General features: G+C 34.3%; 1 protein-coding gene across 1 annotated transcript; it reads right to left on the reverse strand.

Annotated features, from left to right (window-relative positions):
- Nucleotides 1–2765: 2765 nt before the first annotated feature.
- On the reverse strand, nt 2766–21141 carry LOC120330827 (nuclear pore complex protein Nup155-like). Its single transcript, XM_078113546.1, has 33 exons — nt 21002–21141; nt 20591–20704; nt 19603–19770; nt 19148–19234; nt 18455–18600; nt 17932–18037; nt 17505–17578; nt 16818–17007; nt 16245–16457; nt 16063–16160; nt 15753–15926; nt 14896–15006; nt 14498–14636; nt 14061–14183; nt 13786–13884; nt 13227–13375; nt 12504–12613; nt 12087–12172; nt 11773–11906; nt 11322–11381; nt 10412–10543; nt 9760–9895; nt 9168–9306; nt 8414–8582; nt 7836–7940; nt 7143–7297; nt 6534–6663; nt 5959–6057; nt 5454–5574; nt 4853–4963; nt 4378–4514; nt 3923–4032; nt 2766–3495 (listed from the first exon to the last, which is right to left on the reverse strand). Exons 1-33 carry the CDS (start codon nt 21126–21128, stop codon nt 3333–3335), a joined length of 4215 nt encoding a protein of 1404 aa, XP_077969672.1. The 5' UTR covers nt 21129–21141; the 3' UTR covers nt 2766–3332.
- Between the last annotated feature and the right edge of the window lie 3 nt (nt 21142–21144).

Below are 21144 nucleotides of genomic sequence, written 5' to 3' on the forward strand. Positions count from 1 at the left end.
CTCCCCCAAAGTTTAGGAACTGCGTTCTTCACGAAAGGTCACCATCAACACTTTATTTGATGCTCTCTTCGGATTACATAGTTCTATCTACACTACGCAAAAGAATCTTCAGTTCCGCCGTAATGCGGCACAGTACTCGACACCAGTTTGCACGGTACAGGTATTAGTTTTCAATTATTTATAGGCAAAATTGCAGAGATAGTGGTAGCAAACAATTCTAATATTTGCCAATCTTTCGCAATTCTTTTCAGGGACACTTACCGCCGCCATTAAAATAAATCCCGTGTTGCCTTGAAATATTTTTAAACTATGGCCTGGATGGAAAATTTAGAAATACTTTCAGGTGGCATTATATTTTAAAATCTAGAGTTATGAAATGAAATTCTCATATGCAATATAATACGAATAAAAATCAAACGAATCGGAAATAGTTTGATAGCGACTGAAAAGAATAATGCTACGATTTCTGCATTTCCCGCGTCTAAGAAAAGGTTATCGATCGCTCGGAACAATACTTCATTATGGATCGAAATAATTTGTGGATTTAGTTTTGTTACTCACCCAAAGTTTAGATACCGGGTCTGCCCAAAAAGTCACCATGAACACTTTATTTGATGCTCTCTTCGAATTACATAATCCACTATACCAAAAGGGAATCTTCAGTGCCGCCGTAGTGCGACACGGTACTCGACACCAGCTTGCACGGTACAGGTATTAGTTTTCAATTATTTATAGGCAAAATTGCAGAGATGGTGGTAGCAAACAATTCTAATATTTGCCAATCTAGCGCAATTCTTCTCAGGGACACTTACCGCCGCCATTAAAATAAATCCCGTGTTGCCTACTTGCCTTAAAAGATTTTTAAACTATGGCTTGGTCGAAAACTTCGAAATATTATTATTAGTCGACGTTATGAAATTCTTATATACAATATATTACAAATAAAAACCAACGAATCGGAAATAGTTGCACACCTACTGAAAAGAATAATGTGTTAGAAAGGTTGTCGTTCGCTCGGAACCCTACCTCACTATGAGCCTGACTTAGCTCAGGTATTACAACAAACGTATTTTTCGATGTTAAATTGAAAGGATATCTCTATTCAACGTATTAAAATCGGTCCACGGTTCACATATCGGGCTGTGCGACATGAACACGCTTTCCATCGCCCTCATGCAACTGCTGATTGGTTACGACATCTTAAACGAAGCCCGCGATTCTGGAACGATATATAGTCGACTATTTCCTCGGACTGATAGCCATCGTTTGTTTGCTTCCTGTGAACATTAACAAAAAAGAACGCAAGACGGTGCTAGACTTGGCAGTCTTCTAACACAGCGTTTCCCAAACTGCATTCCGCGGAACACTAGTGTTCCACGAGCGTCTTCCGTTAAAAAGGAATCAAAATTACGACTAAAATGAATTTATTGATTCATATACACGTATACACAGCATTTAAAATAAGAAACAACAAAATAATATAATGAACGGAATATATATGTAAAATATTCAATCATATTTTAGTTCTGTTAGTTTTCGCGGCGTATTGGGCAACTCGCCACCCCGTTGGGAATCGTTGCACTACACCAAGGCTTCCCAACCCGCGGGCCGCATGCGGCCCGACCTATAAAGTTTGTAAGCAGACTTTTTATGTTTTTACTATTTTATATGTCAATATATAGGGTTAACTACGTTTCTGATTTTGGTATGATTATTCCTGTCATCTATCTACATTCAAATGCCGGTTCTTATTATTACGTATATATATATATATATGTGTCAAGTCTTGCATCCTGGTGGACATCGACGTCAGTTTTTTTTTTAATTCTCGCAGAACTTAGCGTTCTGTTCGACCTCGACGAACTCGAAAGATATTGTGCGATCATTGAGGACGAACGCTGAGCGCAATTAAAGGAATAAATTTGGAGCCTAAATTTGCGAATTAATTTCATTCTGATTGTTTTCTTACGTGTCTGCTTTGATCGTCTTTATCGCCAGTGTAAAATAAAATGTCAACAATATCTTTGGCACTGGTCCTGGGACTCGTTGTCCTTTTATGTTTGTATTTTTTATCAAATGTTTGGGTTAAATAGGATTTCGGAAATATCGTCACTGCGTATCCGTCAATAATTCTGATAAAATTGACTTAATGGCATTGCCGCATATGGGTCACGAATCAGTATATATAGGCTATTCGCCCAGAAAGCTTTGTAATGTTACTTCATTAATTATTTGTATTGGTGTTTCAAATTTTACGAAACGGCCCACTTAACCTTGATATTCCCGCAACAGTGGCGCACAATATGCTCATTTAAACATTGTCTTCGCCCCGTGTTACCAGGTATTAGAATTGTAAACTGCTATTCTAATATTCGAATAGTTTGCAAGCCTAACTCAGTAACCAAAAAACAGTAATTAAATTGATTGATTTGATGTTAATAAACTTGCCCTTTATTTATTATGTAAATTACCTACACCGAAATCAGGACTTAGCTGGTATTAATGTTTGGTACAAACGTTTGCGGCCCGCAACGAATTTCGTCACTTAAAAGTGGCCCGCGAGATGAAAACGTTTGGGCAGGCCTGCACTACACCATTTTTCTTCATCAATTTTACCCTTTTAGTTTCTGGTGTTCCGCGAGGCAAGATAAAAATCGTAGGTGTTCTGTGACCAAGAAAGTTTGGGAAACGCTGTTCTAACATATCCAAAACAAAGCTATTGCCTGGCAAGCACCACTCCTATGGAACTCAATAATATAAATCAGTTTGCTGCAAAAATTGTATTGAAAAATATTCAAGAGAAAATCAATGATAGGAAGTAAATATGCTAGTCATGTTGAACTTGAATTAACATCATAAGCTTAGAAAACAAGACGGTCACTGGAAATACAATAAGGCAGTTAAGAATAAAAAATGTTCCACATATGATCAAATACACACAATCGTAGGATAGTCGTATGGGAAGTCAACCGACTTATAATTAATTAATAATAAGTGATATTGTGCATGCAGTGCATACGGATACCAGCACATCTCAAGTTGGGAGAGAGCCATTAACTCAAATTGAACTTGGCCATATTCAAGCATATCTTGTTTTTGGCACGTAGTATGGCATCATATATTTGATACAGATGTATATTTCCAAAATTTGGGGTTTTAAGTAAGTTACTGATAACACAAAAATGCTTATTGACATGAAATGACTTTAAAGTTAACTCCCGACTCTCAAACAGTGAATAAATGCGGACACATTATACTGTCAAACATTTTCACACTAGACAGTTTCAAAATTTCAGTATTTGGCAGTTAATGGCAAATTTTCTTATACATTATTAATATCTTCTTGCAACTTGTGTTTCAAGTCGTTCCATTTGTGCTTGTAAATTCTTGAATCTTGTTTTGGTATCATTGAGATGATCGCTTGATTGAACTGTTGATTGGAGTTCTACTAAAGCAACTGCGATTATGTCCAATGCGTTTGTAACAAATTTCCGCCTGAAAGGAAAATGAAGTTCATTACCAAGAACAACATAAGTTCGAATACAGCTTAATAACGATATGAAAAAACAAATTTTCAATTCATCTCAGAAAAGATGAAATACGATATCATATGGTAGACAACAGCCTCTCATAAAGCAGGTAATGAAAAAGGGTTATGTGAAGCAAATCTATCTACGGGAAGAATCACATTATTTATCAGACCACGTTCCCCAATTTTAAAAAAATGTCCAGTTGGGTATGGAAGTACTTAATCAGTCAGTAGATTCTTATGAATGTAATGGCAAAGCAGGAGCAGTAAATAACCTATGGGTACGTGAACCACCCTGCTGCAGTAGTCAAGGAGCATGGTGGATATGCGAAAAACAAATTAATTCGTATACTCCTGGAAAAGTCTTATTTCAACTTATCAACTGTGAGTCACCTTTGTGGAGCAGGAACATACTGTGATGGGTTCTCAGCAAATGCAGCAAGAATTCTTCGAATTACTCGCAGAATGTGATAAGGTCTTCCTGAGTCACTCCAATAAGGAAGCTTAAAATAAATGATGTATGTTAACAATATAAAAGATAGCTTAATATAATTTTCAACAGCAAGCACAGTAACCATGACAACAAAAAGACTTTCTCCATGTTGATGATATTCTTCAGCAAAAATATAAAATAGTTTGTTATTTTGGAGGAGGTTATATATATGTCATCAGCACTTTCAAATGAGTTAATTTCCTAGTATGGTAAGGCATAGCCCACTCAATTCCTTAAAATTTGGGTTAGTGGATGACTAATGCCCTACCTAAACAGGCCACTAGGAGTAGATACGGGATATTATTGTGAATTTTTTTTCCGGTTTTCTTCATGTCAAAACAACTCCACCACCTACCTTTTGTCTGTGCACTGATTGATATAATTCCAATAAATGTGTGATTTCCACACCGGCATCAAGTAAAGAAGTGAAAACCCATCCTTCCGGCCAATCATTTTGACATGAAACTTTCTCGAGATAGTTTACCAGAAATTCTAAGAAGAATCATTATATTATTATTTCAAGATATCATTATAATCAAGTAAACGCAGTGAATTTATCAACTGGGTCTAAGAAAGCATGATGGAATGAAAAATGGATGGCTAACTAAGACATATCTTAGATAACACAGATGTATGGCCTTTCGTTGTATAACTCGCCTTTCATAGAGGTATTTCATTAAGAATTGTTAATATATTTGGTCGATATTAACATCATGAACAAAACTTAACACAAACATTGTGAACAAAACTCCATTGATTCCTAGCCTCTGATCTAAAACTTGAAACATGAAGGACTAAGATTTTATTAGTGTTATCCACGGTGCACTTACCGACTGGAAAATATCTCATAGCACTGTTGTATTTTCTTCCAAGCTGCGAAAGCTTCATTGACAAAGCTGTGACTATGTTTTCATTGATTTGATCTTGAACTTTTGCAATTTCTAGAAATTTTTTTCATATGTTTGTTCTTATACTGATTATGGCAAATATAATATTTAAGAGTGAAATTGTCATTATTAGAATATTAATATGAGTTATGAACCATGGATAACTTGTATTATCATTAAAAACGAAATTTAAAACTAAATATTTTTATTTTGAAAATAATCTGAGAAATAATTTCCATGCATATATTGTGAATTGGCCAATTTCTTAAGATGAGAAATCCCTTAAAAAGGCCATTAATTTTTCCAATTTCGAATGTCACCAACCGAAGAAAATCCGCACTTTGATATGAGAGTTCAAATTCGAAATAAAAAAAAAGGATCTATAACTACCCTTAAAATCAGGTAGCTATCATACCAAACTCAGTAATGATTTGAAAATCCAATTTGTTACGGAAATCCTTCGTTTTAAACATACTCCCCCACCCATGTAATAATGACAAAAGGAAAATTGTACAGAATGTAACTAATAAATAAAAACACTAACCTTGGTCAAGTATATTCTGCCACAGAGCATCTATCAAAGATGGATCGTAATGTCCAGCACAATGTACTATGGCAAGTTTACACTCGGCAAGCTGGAAGGGTTCTGCATAATCACTGTAGAGCTGAAAAAAAAGAAGAGTGATTAAAGTTAGAAATATTCTGAATTTTTTCATTCAAGACTGGTAAAATTCACTCATGGTTAAAGGAAGCCTCTGAAAATGATTTGAGGAGTTAAATTAATTGTAATTAAGTGGCATATGCAAAAAGCCATTTTAATTTATATTGAGAACACTTAATTAACTTACATATTTGTTTTAATATCACCATTAGAAATATATGAAATTTAGACCAAAGACTTCAGATAATTCAAAATTTCGACTCCAGAAAGTGTGAAAATACAACTCCGATTCCAATATGGATAAAAACGTGTAATGAAGTGGAAATAATTCCAGAAGTCAAATTTCAAACCAAACTTTATGAAGAAATGTAATTGAGTTGAACTTTACCCTTGTAATGTCCATTAACTGTGAATTCAAAGCGGCCACTGCTTCGGTTTGTCCAAGTTCTTCCAAAGTTTGCAATATTTGCATTTGTAGTTGAGCGACCTAGATAAAAATATTATTTCCTCATGTGGAATTCATGTTTTCAATATAGACCGGATTTGGCCTGTGGCCGTAGTCTGCCATGTCAGAGCTAACGGTTGCAATTTTAATTGTCCCTCGTAAAAATTTGAAATAAAGGTTTTTAGAATTTGAATTTTAAGTTTATTTTTCATATTAATTTTCTTTTTAAAATATATACACAACTTGCACTTCAGTTTTACCCAGTCATGGAATTCAGGGGGTTCTAAAAAGATGCTGCAAACCCAGTCGTGTTTTTTTGTTTTCAGACATTAGAAAGCTGCAGTAATCGCAACCTGTTGTGATTTCGAAACAAAAAAGAAATGTTTTTATAATTTAGAATTTAATCACTGGATATACCATCACACAATACTGTGTTCTAACGGTGGGTGAAGACTGTTAGTCTATAAAAAGTGCTACCACTAGCACTTGAAGTCATGCTACGAATAACCTATTTTCACCTCTAATTTTTCTTCAAGGTCATGTAATAATTGTCCTCCTTCACTTGCTGTTGTGATAGTGGTTGCACTCTTCCCATTCATTTTGGCGCGAGATAAATATTCAACTCTTCTGGTCAAATCGTGACTGTTACTGAAATTAAAAAAGTAACAACCAAAATTAGCGATTATGGACTCATCCTAAATACGGGGGAACAGGTGCTCGGCGGTGTGGTGCATTGTGCCAAGCGTTAGGAATATGCTTCCCCCTCTAATTACCCTGTGTGGGTTCGCCGGTTCATATCCAATGCGGGGATAGTAATGTGCGAGAGGATTGCTGGACTCCTTGCCGTCGTAACATGGTTCAGGTAACCGCAGGTTGGTTGTGGCTTCTTCCACCATCAAGTCCATGCTTCCGTAAACAAATAACTGGCTAACTAACCCCTTACCCGACATAAACTGGTAACTGCACGAGAGGCCATGGTTCGCCATATGATTAAGCAATCTTCCCTTTTCTGGGTAAATATGTAAATCCTATCCTAATATTGAAACAGTATATCATCACACACTAATACATTCAAATACTCAGCCATTCAATCACATAACCTGCATATCAGGATTAGCTTAACATACCCAGATTTATCTGCAAGTTTCATCAAAATTTTTGCTGCTGCAGCATGATCACCAGATCTTTCATAATATTTCCACAAGATGTCACAATAGAAAGGATCATCTGGGTGATTTGATGTTACTCTCTTCAAATATTGTTCAAGGTAGGGAGATGATATCTGAGTAAAAAATAGATTACTTCAGTCTCTTTCCATGCGATTTCAATTTGCTGGATTGTGTCAGTATGTTTATATTCCCATATTTTTTTTAGTCTATCGGGCTATTTCAGATTCTAGTACTAGCCTAGCAAAGTGGCCGCTTTGGGACTGATAAAATCAATTCCGAAACTTGTCTTTATTGGTGACAACAAATTTTATTCCCCTCTGAACAGTGTTTATCATAGCATTTGAAAACTCTGCTTTCATTGTTTGCATTGTCATTTACATTTTTGAGTCCATCCTACGTCATACAGGTTTGATTGTTTTCTACAGCCTTTCACATTTCTTATCTGTATAGTACAGCTTGTAGCATCAAGATCAAGCATTTTCCCAAAAGTAAAGTTTCATAAAATACAAGTCATTTGAAATCAAAGTCTGACAAAACTCAAAATTTTGAATCTCTAGGATGAGTATATTTTGATCAAAAAAACTTTAAAATTCACTTTTATTAGAAAAAACAACAAACTCCAACTAAATTCCAACTTAAAAAAAAACTCACTCTTAGTAGCCTATCGGCGAGGCTTTTTCTCAACATCCAATCATATATTGTTACATGAAGCAATTCATCTTCCGATCTCATAATGAGATGCATACAACTCTCAGCCTATAAAAGATAAGCTGTTGTAATTCAGGTAAACAAGTAGGCACTCATACCAGCCAGCTTTTGCAAATAATATTTGGAATGGAAAATCATGTGACATATACAAGAAATGGCCCAAACTGAATAATGTACTATGGATTACTCGATATATTCAAAATTGGGTCATGTTCAATAAAGGGTACTCCCGAAGTATGCGAACCAAGATGGCAGACACTGGAACGTAGTATTGTACAAGGTTAGGGTTAGGCCATAATTTTACTCCAATTTTCTTTATTTTAGTTCTATTACGAGTTCGGGGACTAGCCAAGTGACTCCCGTAGTATTTGTACCTGAAATTATGGCCTAACCCTAACCTGGTACACATACTATGTTCCGGTGCACGCCATTTTGGTTTCACATACTAGTACCCAATAAAGAACACATAGTCAATGTGTATTTATTGGAATTGTTTAAGATTTGTTATCAGCACGACATACATATCGTTGTGCTTCCTCTGCTTGCAAATTCTGAGTGCTTTTTGTAACTCCTTGCTTGTTGGGGGCTGGAGGGCCTAGTTGTACAGGAACACTTGGTGCCTGTGGTTGACTCTCACTCGCCAACATTAAATCATCCATCATGTCTGTGATAACTTTGTAGCATTCAGCTCTGAAACAAATAAGATGCAATAAATTATAAACACGGTCAAAAAAATTGACCCGAGAAACCATTTAAAAAATGACTCCAGTTGACAAAATTGTGATTCAAACTTCAGCTTCTAGCTCTGCGAAAACGACAATTCAATACCAAAAAATTTGGTGTATGCAGTTAATTGTCTGTTGAAAATTCTTAGTCAACTTATACTTTCAAGTTTATGCCTAAAATATTGACTTTCGTTCCATCAACATCAAAATGAAATTCAGGCTTCATAGAATTAAATTTTTTGACAGCATGAGTTGTGGAATACGACTCACACTTCAAATCCAATAAAAACAATGACCACATTCTCCATAGCCCTGCTTACAAACATTAGTTTAATAAACAGGTCCGGCCTGCAGATGCCATCCAACTACAAATGTTAGAATTCGCAGATCTCAATGATATTTATAGTTTTATTTTGATTGGCAGATTCAAATCCAATTCTGATGAAACAATTCATTAGGTGAAATGGTATTGTGCCCCCCTCCAACTGCTCTGTGTCCCCCGGTTGGGAACCTTTGCTATATAAAATTAAAGATCCTTTCTATTTCCTACCTTGCCTCATAAGCAATTCTTCCTTCTACATTTTCCTCAGGTTCGGCACAAGATTTATAGAAATGGAGAGCAAGGTTTCTTTCGTCTCTTTTCATAGCAGCAGTTGCACATAATTCAACAACACCAGTGTAAAAACCAACTAAACGATAACAAATATATTTCATATAAAAATGTTCTATTTTACATTAATTAAGCATTAAGGCTGAGTGGTTAAAGTGTTGGGCTAACTAATTTGGTACCGCATCTTAAAAAATATTCAAGGTTCAAAGTATTTTGCCCAGGGTGTAATAAATTAGGCACCAAAAGTATGTGCACCAACATGGAGGTAACTAATTTTGTTCGCCTTTTTTACATCAAGTTGTGTGAAGAGACTGAAGCCTATGGGCAAGGGGTATATTCACTTGGCTAACACAGACCGTCCTCGAGGTCGTAATAGAACTATAGAAGAAAAATCGGAATAAAATTATGGCCTAACCTGGTACACATACTACCACCAAAAGACGTGTGAAAAAAGTACAAAAAATACACATTGCTTGACCTCGCTCTGAAAAAAACTTTCTCATAAAAAATGATTTAAAACATGACATATCACCTGCTTGAAATTGTTGAGAAACGAGAGATAAATTAACACAATGAGCAACACGTTGAAACAAAGAAAGAGATTCTTCTAATTTTGTTGCTTGATCTGAACCTGCAGTTTGTCTCGCTGAGTTCAACAATTCTGATGACTGAAAAGTAATTGTTTGTTATTTGATCAGATAATAAATGATTTCCACAATACTTTTATTTATGAAAAAATTTGAAATTGGTAGTTGGAATGAGGCTAGAGAATTAAAGTTATCAACTATCATTTGGAAAAGATATTGAAGCCTATATATGGCAATACAACTGCATAATAAAATTAATAAAAACATTCAGAAATCAAAATGAACAATTTAAGTTCTTTTTGTATGAAATATTCTAATATAAAGCATTTTTTCATATAACGTTGGAATAAAAATATTATATTTTCTATTCATTTTATGCTTTCAGTGTTATAGATAAACTTGTCACAGCAAAGGTGAACATCCTGCAATGGGCTCACAGATTTGAATCCTATGGTAGAAATTATCTGCAAGAGGATTTCTGGAACCATATATATGAAAAATTAATTAGTTATTATATTCGAGATTTTCTTTTTTCCTGGGATAAATATGAACATCTTATTCTACGTAAGTTACCTCGAAAAAACATAATAATCTCACCCTTGAGCAAATAACGTCATCCAAGGAATAAAGCGAAGGACATATTTGTCGAAGTTGAGCATTGAGAGAATCCACTTCTGAATTATCATCAATGTATCTATTCACAATCACTGATATCATTTCAGAACACAACTGAAAAAAACATTGCATTGGAGAGAGAAATGAAATGGCCCTTATCAAAGTGGTTGGATGGATGCTACACTCGAATAATTGGTTAGACAATTCCAAACAAAGAGATTCTGGATCTTCCAAAAATAGTAGCTCCTTACATATTGTAAGATATCAGTGGCCAGGGCCGTAGCCAGGAAATTGCAAAGGGGGGGGGGGGGGGGTCTGAAATTTGCAATTGACAAGTTAGAGTTTAACAAAACATGGGTTTTCGAGAGTATTAAGGGTCTAAAAAGCGTTCCAAGATACGAAAAATTGCTATGTATGATACAGAAAAATGCTTTTTTTTACATTTAGAAAGGGGGAGGGGGTCCGACCAGCAATCCCGGGGTAGGCGTCTGATTGTTCAGAACCTTGTTCGGAGCAAAAATGAATAAATGTCATATAAAATTTGTTATTCAATTTACCGGTAATAATATCTATAATTTGAGGTATTGAATTTATACAAGTATTTAACTATAATACGAATATAATGTGAAAGTACAAGAAAATTGATCTAGTCATTATGGCATCATGATTTTGTAGTCTCAAAAAGATCCAACGACTTCAGACTACACTTTTTATTTTTTACTAATTTAAAAACTACGATAAGTAAAATGGCAGTGGTGTGAAGATAGGTTCTTAATATGTATTGATATTTGATAATATACTTTATATTGGCTGACACAGTACTCCATAATAAATAATATTAGATCCAAGTTTCAGGCTGACAAATCTTAATGAAATCTATGAGATTACGAACCTGGTGCCCATCCAGAACAAAATCTTGAAATGTGACATTCTTCAACATTGCCAATGTTTCCTGTGAATAAGTAAAGACCATTTATAAATTTATTCATTCAAATGTTGTTATATATTCTGTTTTTTAGAATTGGTGAAGAATTCGTACAGCCATCCTCAACAATAAAAAGCCAATAACATTAGTTAAGTCATATTGTATAATTGATAGATAAATTATTGTATATTTGTAATTTATAACATTGAATCAAATTACTATTGAAAATGATGTTAGCCATACAGATATGGCCGTATTGAAACACGTTTTGATGCGTAGTAGAGAGTATCAACAATTAAATGACTAGCATATTATTATACATCCTAGACACCAATCAATCTTTTCAAAAAGAAAATACACATCGAGAAATGATTATAATACAAATACGAGAGTTAAAAATGAAATATCAACTAACAACCTTAGATATTGTTTTACATATCAGGTGCATCTCATGATCACACATGAATCTCCATAATCCCAGTACTTGAGTAGTGTGTTCCGTCAGTGTATATAAAGCATAGATTAATTTTGCTTCACCGTGGGCAGCTTGAACTAAAATGAATGAAACAAAATTGAGATATATAGGAGCTTAAATTACAGGTTCTGAAAAAGATGAAAAAAAATAGAAAAGTCATCACATCACTGAATTGTGGTATAGGTATATTAAAACTACAAAAAAACTCAGAAGAGAAAATGCTTACATATTATATGATTAGAGCAAAAGATAAATACCTTGCTGAGCTCTGAGAGCATTCTGCATCAGTGATTGACCATGTAATCCACTGCTATCAAATCTTTGTTGTGGCAGCATTGCTGGACTATAATGAAATGAGTAAAAGTAATTGATTTCTTATCAAGACTTAACTTGAGGGTTTACAAGTTGGCAATTTATTACCCATCCTGACTTTCATATGTCTATACTAAATCCATGCCTTACTTTCAAAACACAATACTAGGTTTACAGAATAAAAAAATCAAGAATATTGAACGATGTATACCAAAAAAAATTCCAAAATAAAATTTCTTGATGGACAAATGACACAGAATGCACTAAATATGATAATATATGGCAATTTAAAAAATATGCTTTTTGCAATTTGAACAAGCTAATCTTGGGTTAGAAAATTATAGAACTCTATTCTGTATTACCCTCCAGATAGTGGTAATCTTGATAGGCAGTGTGCTTCCATGAAGTGTTTGAAAGAATTGAGATCACTCAAGATATGGCTCAAGATTTCAACTTCGGTTCTGTTGATGTTCTACAGAAAAAAAAAGTTAGAGACTATGGGGGTTGCTGTAAGGGCATTTTGAACAATTCTGTTCAGGAGGTTCACCGTATGCTTAAGCCATTTTAAAACTTCCTTTTCTCCAGTATCAATATAAAAATTCTATCCTGTCCTAAGATCAAGCATTCAACTACTAATAAAAACAAGAGCCATGATCCAATATATGGACACAAAGCTGGCACATCGGTACCCATGAGGTAAGAAGGTTCTAGCCATATAGCTGAGCACCAAGTTTGCTTGAAAGATATTCATGGTGTCAAGACAGAACAAAGTGTCCCCATAAATTGAAATGAGGCAACAAAGTTTTGAGTGAAATATCAGGTCCCATAGGAGAAATATGAAAAAAGTAATAGCTAAACTATTTATTAGCCAACTTTGCAACCAAAGGACATTATATTTAATTGCGGACATAGAGGTCGAACCACTGCCAGACGTAAAGTATTCAAAATTGTTATGATTTTACGGCCATAGTCAAAGTGAGATAAACATTGTAAAGATAAAATCAGAACAACACGAACACTGACATTTTTTATCGCAACTTGCAGCAATTTTTATCAGAAGTTATGGTAATCTGAACAATACTTACCAGTGTATGCTGTCGGTTGTCCTGAGTAACAACATAGTCCACAATCAGCCTTCCTTCCCAGATCGGCCTCACGATCCTACAGAACATCTTATAAAGGCCTTTGAACTTGTCAGAATAGGATAGCTCAGAAGTAACACCGGCCGGAACAGCTGAATATGTAAAATTATTTACTGTATTTTGAAACCTTATTCTAAAACACATTTTTTAATAAAATTCATAATGGTATGTATGGTATCATTACCATTGGTCCAAACAAAGCACTACATAAGCAAATTTGGAGAAAGCATGTAGAGTTTTACTGCTCTGACATTGCCTATCCAGGTTTAATCATATCTGGGTGAGGTGGGTTTAGTGCTTCAACCACTATGTACCATAACTGTAATCTGAAGGCGATGATCAAATAACAAAAATTCAAGCCAAGATATGAAAGGAAAGTCAAGCAACTTCTCATTGTATCGCACACTAGTTGGGAGAATAGGAATTTTTCATAATCCCAACTAAATTTGATAAAAAGATTCATTTGATTCCATCAACCTTGAATAAAAATTGAAACAGTTACCTGTGTTTGTTGCTTGACTAGATATCCTAGGACTTTGCATAGTTTGGAATGTTAAGTTTGGAGCAGTAACACCAGGCATAGGAGTGCTGATAACAGGTACTGAAAAAGGAGTGTTGTGAAAATGAATATTGTGATAAAATAAGTTTGAAGAACTTACAAGTCACCACAAAAGGCCGCAAAGGTCTGTTTCGATAAAAAAAAAAATAATTATTTGTAAAATAATTAGTAATTAAAAATATCAATTAATTAATAATTAATTATTAATATAAACTTACATCCGCCCGGGCTTCTTACAGACAAATCTTGCAGTCTTTGTCCAGGAATAGGTGACATAGCTGCTTGATGACCACCGTATGGAGAATGGGGTGTTGGCAAGTTCTGTCCGAGAGTAGATGGTCCTACAAAAATTAACAATTAGCACAGATAATTAAGCATAGAAATTTGACAATGGCTAGCCACATATGATGAACACATCTTAAAATTGAAAAAAATGTATGAATTTGACTATTTTAAAAATTCTTAACATGGTTTGCTTTGTTTGAATGGTCAATGGATGTTTCCTTTAGCATTATTATTGACCAACCAACAATAAGTTATTGATAATGTGGCAATTGAATAAATTGACTCAATTACGTATGGCTATGATTAATTAAGATAAAAAAGACTTACTAATAATATCCCACAAAGTTAAGTAACTGCCATGCCAACTAACCTTGATTTTGGTCCAGGTATCTGTAAAAAGCATCACCACTATGTCGATGAAATGCGGCAACTGCAAGTTCGATCAGCATTCTGTCAGCTGCCATTCCTGACATTGCTAATATGATACATGCCACACTAGCTTCGCCGTTCTAAAGAATAAAAAATTCAGACAAATTTAAATTGGATGATGCATGATCATCTAGGATTCATGAATCTTGCCATGATCACTAAAGAATGTTGTTCACAGAGATGTCATATTTGGATTGAGATTATATCGATCGGGATTCGAGATAAAATATTAAGATAAAACAACAATTCTGCTTTAGTAAAACATTTGCTAAACTATCACCTGCCAGTTTATCCTAAATGTTATGATTTTATTGAAATACGAAATGCCCAAAAACTTACCCTGTGGAGTTTGAAAAAGTTAGCAACAGCTTCTGACTCCGGATCTTGTCTTGTTTCAAGTAAAAACCTCAGCTGATCCACCGGCCTCAATTTGTTGAACATATGGCAACCCTGAAAATTAAAAAAATTATTTTGAAAATTTTAACATGAAGATGAATTTTTTCAATTTTCAATACACTACAAAAATTGCAATGTTTCCTGATCTATCGGAGTATTTGACCCAATGAAATAAAAAATTTTGAATATGCTATGTCAGAGCTCAGAGGTCATGTTGAAAATTTTCCATACTATCAATAACAACATTTTAAACCTGGACTCCGTCTCCACATAGCCCTGTATTAAACGTCATTTCCAGTCCTTTAGTTGTCTATATGGTAGCGTGACAGTGACAATCTCTTTACAGAGAAGATTCAAATCACCATTGGGACCATATATTCATCTCTATTCCTAACTGGGTAACCTATATACCAGGGATGGCAAACCACTGACCCCTAATCGTGTTTATTGCCTCAGTCCCGATACAAGCGCTGTGTGCGTGAATATCAAAACTACATTATACCATCGAGAATTATAAAACTTGCGAAAAATGATAAAACTTGCGAAAAATGTAACAATAAATCTTCATTGATGCAAACTAAGGTTAAATAACTATGATCCACAGTTTTCTTTTCCAAAGTAAAAATACAAATTTCGACCATTTACTAAAAAAATACGCCATCACTGCTATATACCAAAATAAAGTGATCAAATTCTTTTCAAAACGCTGAAAATCTATAATCTTTTTAGGACAATGTAATGAATTCTAATTAATAAAAGAATGTTTGTTACTTCTAGACTAAACTTCAATAAATATATACCTGGGCAGTGATTACCACATATTCTGATGGTTTTTGAAAATGCTGAAGAACTTGTATAGGAGGATCAGGGGGTATTTCTGTACTTCCGAATGGCAAGCACGCAACTGAAAGAGGAGAAGGGGGCTCAGGTACTTCCACTATTACCCAAGGGCGACTATCAATAGGCATTGATATCTGAAAAATACAATCAAATTAATAAGAGGCATGTTACATTATTTAATCAACAGTAAAATATTGAAAGAAAAATGGGAAATGCAACTCTGAATACCAAAATCTACAAGGAATAAAGTATATTCACCAATTACCATACCTGAGTTTCTGTTAAAATTTTCTCAAACATGAAAGAATCTCTACTGATGCACCATATTGAATCATTGTCTGCATGTGATGATGCAAGAAGAAGAGTTCCTGCACAGGGGACAAAAGAATGTGATGAGAAATAGAATTAATTAAAATCATGACAATTGAAAAAAATACTAAGTTTAGATTTACCTGCATTATGATGGGCAGTGTGAACATCCATTGGATGATTTGTATTGCTTGCAGTATATCCAGGTGGTAATCTGACATGTACAAGTTCTAAGGTATGTGGCCTTCTGTTGGCTATATTTGTGCTAGGTGTTTGTATTGGAGTTCCATTAATATTTGTGGCAGGAGGTGGAGATATAGGCGCAGGGGCTGTTGTCATAAAGTACATTCGAACACCTGTTTGAATAGAATTTTGAATTAAACAGAAATATAAGGGCAATAGGAAGTAATGGGACTGTATAGAATGCTTTCTGTCTTACGAGTAAAATTATTTTTTATAATATCACAAAGAATTTATATGATTTTGTTACATAATAAAGCAGCAGGGAATAATCAATTTTGAACAAATAACGAGGAATAACTGTATCTTAAACCAAGATACCTATTCTCAAGACAAAGAGAGCGATAGAACATTACAGCATAAATTAGAAAAAAAATCAAATATTCAAATGCAATGCATGTGAACGCAATGAACTAGAGATTAAAGACTTCGATTTGGCTATATTCATCATATAGTCATATTATTCATCAACTTACCAGATCTAGAAACAGCAACAAGATGAATATTCCTTGATTCTCTTTTCGATATCGTTGCGATGTGAATTATCTGATCAAAGTTAGATGGTGCAACAGTGGACGCAATTGCTGATGCTCTCAGTCTAATAGAATCCATTTTCATTTGTGCAACACATGTAGTGGATGAACCATCAACACCAAGATCGTAGACCTGAAAACAAAGAAAATAATGTCATGAATATAAATAGAGTATTGACCAACCAAATAAAGAGGCAAATTATAATACATATTAGTGATCTTGGTGTCATTATTATGCACAGAAAGCTAATTCGAAAACTATATCAAAATTTGATTTAATCGGTTGGCTGTGCCTGTGAGCTAACTCTCATCGACGCACTGTCTGTCAGTGTGCCACAAGTCCAGTCCTTATCAGCAACTTCAGTTATGTGGACGTGGAATTAACCACCTACTATCTAGTTGTCTCTATTGCATTAATCTAATCTGCTTCAAGTCCAACGTCTATGCCCATGGTTTCAGTACATCTTGGCATTTCAGCAGTCGACCACTTCTTTGTTCAGAGATTAGTATACTCATTTTTTAAGAGCAAATTTTTTTTAAAAACTTAAAAATAGACAATGAAATCATAGAAGCTACTTATTTAGATGTAATGAATATGAATGGGGATGTAAAAAACTTAGTTCGACTCACAGTGATAGTTCCCTTTTCCGATCTTGTATAAAGAATATGTCTTGTATCATCAACGACTATTTGACTTATAGAATCTGAATAAAACAAAAGAATTTATCTTGGACATCATCTTAATAAACAAATCATCTCTTTGCACAAGTTGGATAAATGTTCAAATGATATTATTGATAATTCAAAAAGATGGGCAGCAGGAATCAAAATACCAGAAAAACTGTGTTTCTTGCAATTAAATTTTTCTAAGTTCTATTTTATAATAGCCTTCCATATTATGTTTATCTTTTCTAGCTGAAGAAAAAACATGATATGAAACACAATAAATGTTGAAAATATGCTGATATGATAATTCCAGATTGATCAAACAATTTTATAAATAAAACTTATTTACAAAATTGAACATTACATTACAACATTAAAATTAAAGTCTCACCATCATCTGTGAGCCATGAATTGACAAGAGTTGGAAGTAGAAATGATAATTTACTTCTGGAATGATTAATTTTTGTACATTTTCTAGCAAACCATCCTCCTGCAGCCTGAAAAAAAAACAATTCTGATTGAATTCTACTGTTAGTATTACTGTAATACAAAAAGTGAAACACCAATAAAAAGCTAAAGATATAATATATAAGCAATGTTGGAAAATTCAGGTAAAATGGAATATTTTGATTCATTGGAAACTAACAAGTATTGCTCATTCGTATTCACTCTTGCTTTGATTAATATAAAAGAACCGCCTAACTTTGTTCCCTTTCTGATTATCCCTTGCTCGTGACATTTTTCATCTGGCGTATTTATTTGGAGTATAGCGTACCCAAAGTCATCAAACAATTGACCCGAAACCTCACAAGATGCCCCCAAGTACTACCTAAAAGCCTGTACTTCTAGAACCACTGTTAGACTCGCAAACCCCAGTTTGAAAAACCTGATTTAAACAGAATACAAAACCAAACCTGGTAAGCAATTTCATACAAGCATCCATCTTTACCACCAGTGAAAATTCTGCCAGTTTCAGTACATACAGTGTGAACAAGATAAACATTATCTGAAGTTAATGTGAACAATGGATCTGGTAGCAAGTGCATCTCGCCGTTGACATCTAGAAATTTAAGAATTAGACGATAATTATAACTCAGCTTTATATCTATAATTCAAACTAAAATCTATATAAGATAATAATTCAGTGGCATAAGTCTCTGCATGATTCAATATTGCTGAGATATACTCCAGACCATGTTGACATAATCTTCTCCGCTAAGACCTGGATGCGGCGGCCTAGTGGTTAGAATGTTGGACTAACTATGCTGGCATAGAAGGTTACAAATTTCAAATTCAAACATAATATGTCCACCATCTTTCAAAGAGAAGGAATAAATTGGGAAGGTAAAGCCGACTCTGAAGATCATGGTCCTTCCAAACTAGTAGATGCTTGAATGTTAGTGGATGCCAATAAACTCAAAAATGTAAAAAAGTCTTGTATATGAGAAATGAATGAGATTTCCTTTATGACAGAGTGACTTTCATTTTCGGGTTAAAATTCCCGAAATTGTTTGAAACCCTTTTAAACCCACATGCTCTCTAGCAATATCTGGGCAGTAAGATGATTTCGTTCACTCTCCTAATTGAAAGTTATATTTAAACAATACCTTCTTCTGCAAAACTGACTCCCAGAATAACAATCTCCATCGGTGTTGTCAAGACTAGAAGATATTTGATGTGATCTCTGAATATACCTGCAATATTGAACATTAATTGATAAATACAAGAGAAGCATATAAAAAGTATGAACATGAGGTGTTCCCATATTGTCATGTAAGTGTTCCCATATATTAAAATATAACAGAAAAATATCGGGCGAGTTAAAAGGTGCACAAGGCTCAGAGAAAATATGAAATCGATTGGTCCCTCAAGTGGCGACTGGCGAGGAAACAAATTTTTTGCAACAACACAAACAAAAATTGAGAATAATGACACACATGTACAACTCATGTACAAATAGTACAATAAAGAAAAAGTAATTGATTAAAGAGTATTGATGAAGCTTAATACTCTCCTTTAATCTAAAAGTGCGCAAATAAAAAAATAAATATCCAATGCTCACCAGGTTTGGGTTTGACTAGTGCAACACTTAATATTGTCTCAGAGAGTCCATCAAAATAAGCTAGATCTTCTCCATCTGCATATCGCCATACAAATATATCAGAATCCACAGTCAACCATGCTCTTCCTATTTCGGGAAAGATACCAACAATGCAATTGCATTGCATATCTTTATATTAGTGTGATGTTAAGAAATCATGTTTTCATCATATATAGGCCTATATACCACTAATATACAATATAACATTGAGTTATTACACAGAAAACTATTATAACTAAGAAATGCATGAGACCAGGCCTCCCTTACGTACGGACGTACAGTATATAAAAATGGTCAAATCTTGATAACAGGGTTATGAAAAGCAATGAATAGGCCTATTTATAGAACTTTTGAAGACTGGAATCTTTCCGTTTGTTGTACCAAGATTTCTATCTTCTATCTATTGTAAGAAGATTTCTATCTTGCCATGCCAGGGCCGAAGTTGTGTTTTCAAACCACCCTTAGTCAGAAGTTGATATTTTTAACTTTTCGGAGTGGGAATTTTAGACTTCAAATGATGATAATTGAAGCCAAAAGTTCTGACAGAAACTCAAGAATCAGTAAGTCAACTTAGCATTCTAAACAGACAATGGAAGTTGGCTTTCATGTACCAAACTCTAATTTTTGTTGTCAAACTTTGGTTTTCACGGGTTTCGAGCTGAAGCCTGGGTCAAACTTTCCACCAACCTAGACTGGATATCAAACTAGTCGGAGTTGTTTTATGAAAAGCTTGAGTTTGTATATCTAGCCAGTGTAAATTTTATGTAAACTCTTGATACCCAGATTTTGGCTATAATTTTGTTCAATTTACTCTATTGGTTTAGGCACATGAAATACATCCCTCTGCATCATTAAAAAATTGACACCCAAGAAAAAATATTTATGAATACGACATAGCTGAGCGCATTCTAATTACCGTATCCATTTCAAATCTATATACAAAGGATACGTGCAAATTGTTCGACTAATTCGGGAGGCAGTGGTTTGTTTCGGATATCTGTGAGTTGAGGTAATCGTAAATTTGGATAATCTTCATCATGTGTTCCGCTACTGCTTCCAGAACCTTGAAAATGAAAAAGTATTGTGTTAATTAAGAAGGCTACTCGAGAGAAAAATCAATAATTGAAAAATTAATTGACTTATAGTGCCAGAATTTTCAGTGGAAACTGAAATTAATTTGAAAAACAACATTTTTAATTATGCAGACAAAAAGATGTTTGCCAATTGCCAAGCTCATTTTATGAAAGTTAGACAGTAGCCACGAATTTCACCGCATTGATACATATGCTAGAATAATACACTAAAAATCCTATAAGATTTTTTTAATTAAAAAAATTTGGCACAAAAAATATTGACTCACTTATTCCAGTTGCAGAAATAAGCTCAGACAAATCCAGTTGCTCCCTATCCGCCGCAAGAAATGTTTGTACAAAATTGGCAGCATCTTGAACCTCTTCTTTCAAAGGATTCTTTGTAGCTGTTGCCATTAAAATTCAGGGACTA

Source organism: Styela clava, chromosome 6, assembly GCF_964204865.1.
Source record: "Styela clava chromosome 6, kaStyClav1.hap1.2, whole genome shotgun sequence".
Lineage (NCBI taxonomy): Eukaryota > Metazoa > Chordata > Ascidiacea > Stolidobranchia > Styelidae > Styela > Styela clava.

Coding starts and splice junctions, on each gene's coding strand:
- LOC120330827 (XM_078113546.1), bottom strand. CDS start 21,128: ATGGCAACAGCTACAAAGAATCCTTTGAAAGAAGAGGTTCAAGATGCT. Junction 17,008..17,504: donor CGGAAAAGGGAACTATCACT/GTGAGTCGAACT, acceptor CTTTGTTTTCAG/GTCTACGATCTTGGTGTTGA. Junction 6,664..7,142: donor AAACTTGCAGATAAATCTGG/GTATGTTAAGCT, acceptor TTTTAATTTCAG/TAACAGTCACGATTTGACCA.